Source organism: Limulus polyphemus, unplaced genomic scaffold, assembly GCF_000517525.1.
Source record: "Limulus polyphemus unplaced genomic scaffold, Limulus_polyphemus-2.1.2 Scaffold1867, whole genome shotgun sequence".
Classification (NCBI taxonomy): domain Eukaryota; kingdom Metazoa; phylum Arthropoda; class Merostomata; order Xiphosura; family Limulidae; genus Limulus; species Limulus polyphemus.
The window spans coordinates 179,827-189,788 of NW_013667477.1; the positions used below are offsets into that span (position 1 = coordinate 179,827).

Sequence of the window (9,962 nt, forward strand, 5' to 3'; positions counted from 1 at the left end):
GGTTAAGTGTCATCGATGGTTGACAGCAAAAAAAGAGAGAGAGAGACCCAGGTAAATACTTTTTTCTTCATGTATATTCTTAATTTATTATTAAAAAGTAACTAAAATGTAAAAATAGGAAACTTTTTGTGTTAGTTAAGGTTAAATTAGGTAAAATAAATAATAGTATAAAAGAATATTTTCACAGGGCACACACACGAGAAGCTTGGAGTAGCTTGTGGGTAATGTAATTCTATTGCTTAACATGAGCTCCACATTTCCCAAGTGATTTACAACTTATACTGGCACAAGTAGTAGTTATACATGGTTTAAAGGAAAATAAAAACAATAAAATATAAGTATAAACAGGTGTATATTGTTATGAGTTTACAGCTACTTAGGATATACAAATGTAGTTTTATGTTACAATTTAGATTTATATCGTGTTGTTGTTTTTTTGTGGTTACGAGGTCGGTCAAATTGACCAACTTTGTATAGAGTTAAGGGTAGAGAAAATAACAGACAAAATATAGTTTTACTCAAAGAAAATCTCTGAAATGTGTTTAGGGGTTTTGGAGATTATGCAAATGATTTTTGAGAGGAAGAAAAGTACTTTTAATCTTAACATGAAAATCACTTTGCACTCAGACTAATCAAAAAAACTATATTCACAGACAAATCTTTATTAAAAATACTTCACTAAAAAATCTGATTTTTTATATGTAAAAAGACTTGTAATGTTAACTGAATGTCTGCTAAATTTTGTGAAGATACACACATTATATTAAAAGCTATTAGTGTCAAAACTATTGATCATGTGGTCAGTCAATTTGACCAAGCCTATGTAGAGAGAGTTAATGGACTTTTATTGGTTGCAATAGTATATTGTTCAATGAACGTTAAATTTCATGACAGTTCTTCAAACCAACAACTAGTATTTATTCATGTGTTTCGTAAGTAAGGTATTCTCTATTGTTTTTAATATTACTTTCATTAATTGTATTGGTTAGAATATTTAATATTTCTGTCTTTATTTTCATTTTTTTATTGGTAACATAATATATGGATTTAAGACTAACCTAAATCTCCTAAGCTGACTAAACTTAGTGAATCAAGTACAAAACTTGATACTTTATTATACTTTTACTCAATTCATATTTTAGTTTGCAATGTTACCTGCAAGCAAAATAACAAAATATCAACAACATTTTTTACCTTATGTCATAATATGAAGTCAAATAGTACATATTTCTGAATATTTTGCATATAAAGTAACATTAATACAATAATTAACAATATGTCCCAAAATTTTCTTAGTATATCTTCCTGATATATTTGAATTCACAAAATATTAGTGTCTAAGTGATATTACCCTGTCATAGAAGCAATAATGTTATCAACAAAACAGAAATATAACTTTATTCATCCGTATCACTGCTATCATCTGAAACAAGACTTAATCACTTTTCAATAGAACTTAAACATGAACAACAAATAAAGCATTCTATTTTTAACTTTGGACAAATACAGTTCTTTGAACATTTGGAGACTTTACATTTACATGAAACAGATTTAATAATCTTTGACTTTGGAGGTTTTGTACACATAATTGTAACAAGCCTGTCATAATTAAGGTGTCTGCTAAAGTGTTGACATTGGCAATTATAGATCTATATGACTTGCATTATGGTACAAAACCAGTTAGTAAAGACATCTGAGGATATGACACTGAAATGCATCCTTAGTAAGTGGAAGAACTTATGATAAGAGTTGCTTGAAGCAAACAAGTTTTGATGCAATATATCAAGACTTAAATTCCCCTTTACCATACATTTAAACAAAAATTCAACCTCACTTCTGCTACAAGTTCATCAGAAATATGAAGATTATCAGCCTTTCCCAACTGTTAAAGATATTGAAGAAACTTCATGAGATGCAAAGCAGTTAGTGCAGCTGATTGCTTTTCTCTTTTGTAGGGATAACTTGAAGTGTCACATGCACTTAAAACATAAGCAGATAAGAGTGTTCCAACAAGTTCTTAAGAGTGTAGTTGGTTTTGCATGAAAGATAACACTTTGGTCTCTTACTAAGAAACACTACTTTGTCTGTATCAGTGCCCATAATTTGTCATATACTTCATCTTTTCAATTTTCAAGAGAAACAATAAATGTGTTCATGTCTCTTTCAGTCAAATTATTCATGTTTTCTTCTTTGTTGATCTGAAAAATTGCACATTTTGAAAAATCTGTTTCAATAGCCTTTGGCATCTTGCATGATATTTATGTTTCTATAATGATTTCCTATGCTAATGCCTTTTAAATTAACTTGTAAAATAAAAGCCACCATCATCGTAAGCGAACATAATAAACTATGCTGCTGCATTTCTATGTAAAGTAAAAGGTGTATATGTTATTCTTTATTGTCTTTTTACTTGAGTAAAGAAGCCCATTATACTAATATAATAATAGGTAGGCAAACAATGATTTATGAGCATAAGGAAAAGTTTTATTAATGGTGGAACATTCTACACATTTAGACAGCACATTGGTCTGTCTTCTGCAGGTATGATCAGTACTAAGCAATACAAGGTTTATATATCTACAAAGACAAAAGACACGGGGATTAAATGTGATGGAAATGGTGTCAGCAGGTGACAAGATATAGGTAGAGGTCAGGTCTGGTTAAGTGTATGAATGGTAAATAGACCTTGTCAAATATGGTTGATGTTGCTAGGGCCATTATCACAGTTTAGTGAGAGATCATTTGTTTTGATGATTTCTATAGTTTCTAAACAGTCACTTTCTGTTTAAGTTTTGGGTTGATGTAGGAGAAGAATTTCATTTTGTGACCTATTTCATATTGATGATATGTTAAAGCAGATATCTGGAATTCACCTCTACATATGTGACCTTGGTATTCTTTGCATCTTATTTCTAAAGAATGTTACATTTGTCCTATGTATTTCTTTCCACATTCACAAGGGATACTGTATATGCTCTGTTTTTGTTCTTTCAATAGAGATTCTTTCAGGTTAAGTAGTAAGATGGCAGGTTAAGTAGTAAGATGCTAATTTTGCATGAAGATTAGAATACAGTTTTTACATAGATGCTCATAGCAATTTCTGGCACAGAAGGAAATGAAACAGATTTGCTATGTTTTGTGTTGTTGATATGGGGAAAGGTTACAGTTAACATAATATTTTTCACTGTTTTGAAGTTTGATACAAGCCCTGTCCATGATATTGGGTTGAAACCTCTAGATATTGCTATGTTCTTTAGGTAGTTCAATTTCATGTCTTCTTTGTGGGTGCAGAGTTGTATAGCACAATTTACGTAGGTGAAGTAGGAGGATTTTTTTTGGTTAGGTGGGGATTAGATCTTATATATGGTGGCATAGTGATGGAATGAGATTTCCTGTATATATTGGTGGTACCTTTAAAATTTTCTCTTTTTACATTCATGTCTACAAAGGGAAGACAGCTGAAGACAAAGGAGAAACATACATAGCAGAGCATTTAGTACAGCATTAGGCTCCAAAACAATATCTCAAAAAATCTGGATCATAGCCATTTACACCAAAGTGATTACAAAATGAAACCCTCCTATATTAAAAACCATCGTGATGAAGCTGGGTATATTTCTGATATTATTACCAAGATACTAAACAAAGTCTTTAAGTTGAGGAAGGAGCCCATAAACCAATAGTCCACAAACTCATAACCATTGGATGTTGTCCTGTGAAAGTTGGTTGAAGAAACTGTTATCACAACTCTTTTGGACCACACACCTTTCAAGCCCTTAAATACAACTCCATCTGGCTGTTGTTCCTGTGATATGATTATACGTGGTCTTGAAGTCAAGTTACCACACACAGTGGAAAGTCTGTGGAAAGTTTGTCAAAATGTGTTGTACAAGTTTTTTAGTCCATCCCAGAAGCTTATTATAAAGGATTTTGCACTTTGGGGCAATATTATACAATTTTGATTATCAGATTGAGCTATCAGTGATGAAGTATTTAGTTTCAAGAGCATCATGGAACGTGGAGTATAATTCATATAAATTGTGATTATATTTAACACAGAATTGTATTAGCCTCAATTTTGGTCTAAAAGTTACAAATTAGTTAAGGGAAATTGTATTGTTAGGCATAACAAAGATGTAATTAAAAAAATAAAACATTTCTAAGCAATATTTTTTTCTCTTAGTTATGCAACAGCAGAAAAATATTTTAGAGATGGTCTTGACAAGGTGGAAAACAGTTCTCAAACAGTATTACCAGAAAAATGGGAAGCTCTTCTCAACAATCTGGGTCACGTTTGTCGCAAATTGAGGTAGACATTTTTTCTCCAAATTGTTTTACTTATAACAATATTTAATAACTTTAATTATGACTAAAAACTGTAATGTAGGTGAAGCACCTATAAACTTCACTATCCCTTTGAAATTGATAGTAACTTAAACAAATAAGTAGGGATATTAAGTCAATGGAAATTTATTAAATAGATAGAATGTTTCTAAGTAATACCAAAGAGAACAAGCTAAAGATGTTTAAAACTGACATCAGATGAAAAGTGTTACAAAAACAGTTTACAGCTATACAATACAATAGAACAAAAACTACTGTATAAAATTATTAGTACTTTGCATGATGAAAAATATTATTCTTACAGTTTGCTATCTTTAATAGATTGTGACTATTTTTTTGGTGTCTTTCAAATTTTGTAGTGCATACTGGAGGGACTTGCACATTTTGATAAAAAGTTTAGAAAAAACGACCTTTATACTCCAGATATGTATAAAAGAACTTTTTGATTTTAACCATCATTTTGGCTTTACAGCTTCATCATGGTTAATATACACAATTTGAAATTTTTATGAAATTGTGACTAATAGAAATTGGGTATTTTTCTTGTTTAAAAAGTGCAATTTCAAGTTGCCACCAAATAATCTTTAATAAGAGAAAAGTGAAAAATACTATAGAATTGTAAGTTATACCTGATTTTAACTGTATGTGGTGAAGGGACCTCTCAGGGAAGGTTCTGTCTGTACAGTTGAGCTCCTCTGGGATTCAAACATCCACCCATCTGTTTGTCTTGTGTAGAATCCTGTAGGGGGTAGGAGAGGATCTTGGTGGTTGAATAGTGTCAGAGGTTCTGCAATATACCACTTTAGATTAGCCTTAACCCCTTACCTACCAGGGCTATTTTGTCTTATCGTGAGGGCAAAATCACATTTGTGAATTGATAAAATTATAGAGAACTTATCTTTTATTGGAATTCAGATTCTATTTTTGTAAATAGTTGCTTAACATTCAATTATTTGTCCTAAATTGTATTGTTTAATGAAGTTTGAAGAGAAGTTTAATAAAAAAATCCACAAATATGTTTGAGACCATAAATAAGCACCCTCTAAGAAAAAAAACTGTTCAACATTTTTTAATATTTTTATATTGCACTTTAGCACTGGTCCTGTCATCTATGATTGGTATCTAAACCTTTTTCTAGTCTGTTTTCTTTATAAAATAGTGTCTGAACATGTTAAACCTCAGTTGTAAAACTTTTAGCCAATTCTAGTCGAAGGTGTCAATTTCAGTACCATGTTATTCCAATGATGTATTTCACATTTGACAAATCATAGGGTGATAAGCAAAGCATGTGACGAAACATTGTTCTCTGGATTTTACAATATGAATGTGGGTGGTGCTTATTATTGTTACTACCATTTTATGTAGAGGTTGTATTTAGTTTTGGTCAATAGTACTTTCTTATAAGCCATAGAAAATCTGCTTCTGGAAAGAACTGCATGGGATGTATGTGACTTTAATTATTTTTCTATAGTAGCTTAAATCATGCTATATCATATATCTATTTATATTAATCATTATTTAAAAAAATGAACTCAAAATAGATATATTTTAGGAAAGAAGTTGATCCACAAATGTTAAGATCTATCAAGTGGCGATTGCATGGTCTTTACGTGAATTAGGCTTAGCACTTTCAACTGAAAGTAGTTAAATAATTTAGTGTGATTTTATATTTAGTTTATAATCAAAATGATTCAGGATTTAAGAATGATAATCTTGTGCGATTTGTACGTACTACTAATAGGGCTATCCCCTAATAGTCAACCAAACCGTTAGTCAATGAGAAGAGTCTTTGTCTGTGTAGTGAAACAACATACAAGGGCGTGTTGAAATAAACATGTTTGAAAGTTCAAAGAAATGATATTCAATTACTGAAAAGCTTTCTTACTATCATATCAACAGTGGCCCGTCATGGCCAGGTGGTTAGGGTACTCGACTCGCAATCTGTGGGTCACGGGTTCGAATCCCCGTCACACCAAACATGTTCGCCCTTTCAGCCATGGGGGCGTTATAATGTGACGGTCAATCCCACTATTCGTTGGTAAAAGAGTAGCCCAAGAATTGGCGGTGGGTGGTGATGACTAGCTGCCTTCCCTCTAGTCTTACACTGCTAAATTAGGGATGGCTAGCGCAGATAGCCCTCGTGTAGCTTTGCGCGAAATTCAAAACAAACAAACAAACATATCAACAGTAATGTTCAAATGTGCCTGCACTGGGCTGAACGAGAGTGACCCTCAACAGCCATGATTAGTTATGGCAAATGTACGAAGTTCACGCTGCTGACCTCTCAGTTTTTTCAGCACAATAAAGAAAAATACAGCTGCAATGAAACATAAACTTGAAACAAAATTAAAATGTTTTTTATCTAAATGAAATCCTAGTTAAAAATGAAAAATACTCGTTTATTGTTTAGGTTTACTTAGAAATATTATTTTTGGGTCTTGTATATTACTTGAAACCATAAGAATAGTGTGTAATTATTAGAAAATTAAAAATTTGCATTTTATGGATGATAAAAAGTTTTTAGAGATTTTAAAGTAATGTATTAAAACAAAAATAAGAAGTTCAAATCTGGAACAAATATATATAAATGGTAATCGTTTCTTATAAATACCATTTCCTAATATAATTTTTCAAGATATTAATTATCATAATGCAAAAAAAGTAACAAGCTTCATGTTTTTTAAACTACATGCATTTATGAAAGTTCTTATGAAATTTCAAACAATTTCATCCACTAGTTCAATTGTTGGAATGAAATATAGCAAGACTTGTGTTTGCAGAAAGTTAGAAGCCAGTAGTAATCAGGTTAAATTCCTGTAGACAGAAGACCCTAGAGTGATCCTTTCAGGGTCAGTCAGCTGGTCCTATGGAGTTAGTGTCAACGAGTGCCACTGTTGGATGTTCTCAACAGGAGTTGTAGTAATTATATGTTGTGCTGGTGTTTCAGTATAGTGTCCATGAAACCCTAGTGTATCTGCACTGTCCCAGTTTGACAGTGTGGTACATCCCCTTGTAGGACTCCATGGTGGGTTGGGTCACTGGGTACCAAATCTTTTCTCTTTTCTTATGGATAATCAAAATAAAATTAATAAACTTGTTGGAAAACGACTATGAATGGAAGACATTTATTCAAGGTTGCCATATTCAACTGTTCTTATACCTTGCTTTTTTGATAGTTAATTTGCCATTTGACAAACCTATAGAGCAGATGTCTCTCTCTTTTTCATCCAGAAGGGGTTAAAGGAGCTTGCTGGCTCTCTTAAGTTGGCTAAGAAGTTATGTTCTGGGAATATCATGGTTAAAATGTCTACACCACAATATAGTGACCTTCTTTTGAAATCAAAGTCCATTGGGGATATCTCTATTGAAGTTTTACTCCCTATACTACTTCTAACTCCTCAGGAGGAATAATGTTAAGAGAGACTTGGTTACTGTCCCAAAGTCTGACATTCTTTCTGGTTTCTCCAGCCACAGTGTTTTAGCTGTGTGATGTATTTCCACTTGAAAAGATGGAATAATGCAGCCTATCCATGTTCTTGTTTTTATATATATGTATATCTCCATTTCCACTTACTTCTTTCCAAGTAGGTTATCTGAACTATAAGGTAACGCCCTATATTCCAAACCCTCTTTGATGTTTTCAATGCCAATGGTTTAGCCACTTGAAGACATCTTGTCATGGTACTTTGATGTAAGCTTTTTTGTGGTGGCAAAGACTACAATAGCTATGACTGTCAAATTGATGCACAGTGTATTAACTGCATTGGTTCCCACCCATCCTGCTTTTGTCAATGTCCTGAATGGGTGGAGGTGAACGAGGTTACAGTGGTTAAGAACTGTTAACAACTTTTCTTATCCCAAAACATGGAAGTTATTGTATTTCATCTCAGACATATGCTGTTGCACTTTGCTCTACTGTCAAACTGGGGCTGCAGACATATCTCCCCATTCCTCCCACAGAGTCTTTCTCTCACCATGTCAAGGGTCTTCTGCTTTCCTTGAATACATGACATACTATCCCTACCACAATATCCAGTGAATGCTTTGGACCTCTCTCCAGTGGTCCTGACCTGCAGAACCATTAGTTAGTCACTAACTCACTCACTAGATTTTCATTTGTCTGACTGAGACCTCTCCCATCGACCCAGGGCAGGATTCAGGGAGGTTGATAGATTTCTATCTAATAAACAAAAATTCTTGGTTCAAAAACTAAAAGAAAAGGCTCTCCACCTGGTTCTCCCACTCCTAAATTAAAAAATGACCACTTTGATACAGCAGAACTGTTGTGGTTTCCATTCTAATTAAATCATTAATTGATTCCTATAATTGTGTGTCTCTCTCCTTACAGGATACATTCCTAAGACTTACCAATACTGTCACATTTTTACAGTTTTCCTTGTACAGGAAAGACAGGTTGTGTGATGGATGAGTACATGTGGGTGTGGCACTGCTGGTTTACCAGCATGCACCCACCATGTTTATGCCACTCAATATGTCATCTGTGTTTTTGTAGGTCATACCATCATTGTTTGTTCTCTTTAACTGTCACCAGGAGACAATTGTGATCAAGCAGACCTTGATGACCTTATTGAACAGTTGCTATTTCCCCCTCTTCATCCTGGAAGACTTTAATAGAACTCCATTCTGAGGTATTGCAAATATTGATAGGAGGGTTCGCTCTTTAGAGAGTATGCTCTCAGGTCACAACCTTTTCTTTTCAATACTGAGTCATATACATATTTTAATGCTCCTTGTCAGTATTTTAGTGCTATTGATCTATTCATTTGATCCCCTTTCCTTCTTCATTTTTCGTGGATGGTAGACAATGACCCACAGGAAAGTGATCATTTTCTTATCATTCTGAAAGTGTTCATCTGTAGTCACTGAAACCCAAGTCGTACCATGGTGGAAACTCAATGTGGCCGACTGGCTCCCCCTCGACGTGGATTCCTGTACGTGGTGAGGGGACCTCCCAGGGAAGGTTCTGTATTTTCAGTTACTTTCTCTGGGATCTAAACATCCACCCACGTGTTTGCCGTGTGTGGCGACCTGTGAAGGGGAGGAGAGGATCCTGGTGGTTGAGTGGTGTCTGGGCACTGCAACACACCACTTTGGCCTTGAATTCCTGTAGACGGGTGGTCTTGGGGTGGCCCCCCTAGGGTCAATCGGCTGGTCCACTGGGGCTAGGGTCAACTGAGTACCTGTGTTGGGTGTTCTCAACGGGTGTTGTGGACATCGTGTCTGATACTGGTGTTTGGGTATAGTGCTCACAAAACCCTGGTGTTGCTGCAGTGTCATTGTTTGACATTGTAGTGCATCCCCTTGTAGGACTCCATGGCGGGTGGGGTCAGTGGGCAATGAATCTCTCTTTAATTACGGATCCCCCCCATTCCAATTAAAATAAAATTAAAAAAAAAAGTTAAAAATCTGCTAATTGGTAAACGACCACGCCTAGAAGACTGAACAGCAGTCTCTATCACAAAGTACACCTGTACCTCGCTTTTTGATCCTGCATTCACTATCTGATAAATCTTTAGTGCAAATGTCCCTTTTTTTTTTTTATTCAGAAAGGCTTAGAGGAGCTTCCTAGCTCTCAAAAGTCTTAAGCTCTGTTCTGG

At 34.2% G+C, this 9,962-nt stretch overlaps 1 protein-coding gene across 1 annotated transcript in view; it reads left to right on the forward strand.

Moving 5' to 3' along the window:
- LOC106465204 (cell division cycle protein 16 homolog) overlaps positions 1 to 9,962 on the forward strand; it is a 200,194-nt gene that overhangs the window by 158,637 nt on the left and 31,595 nt on the right. The window contains exon 14 of the mRNA XM_013925406.2: positions 4,184 to 4,309. Within this exon, the coding sequence (XP_013780860.1) occupies positions 4,184 to 4,309 (126 nt within the window). The remainder of the gene's footprint in view (positions 1 to 4,183; positions 4,310 to 9,962) is intronic.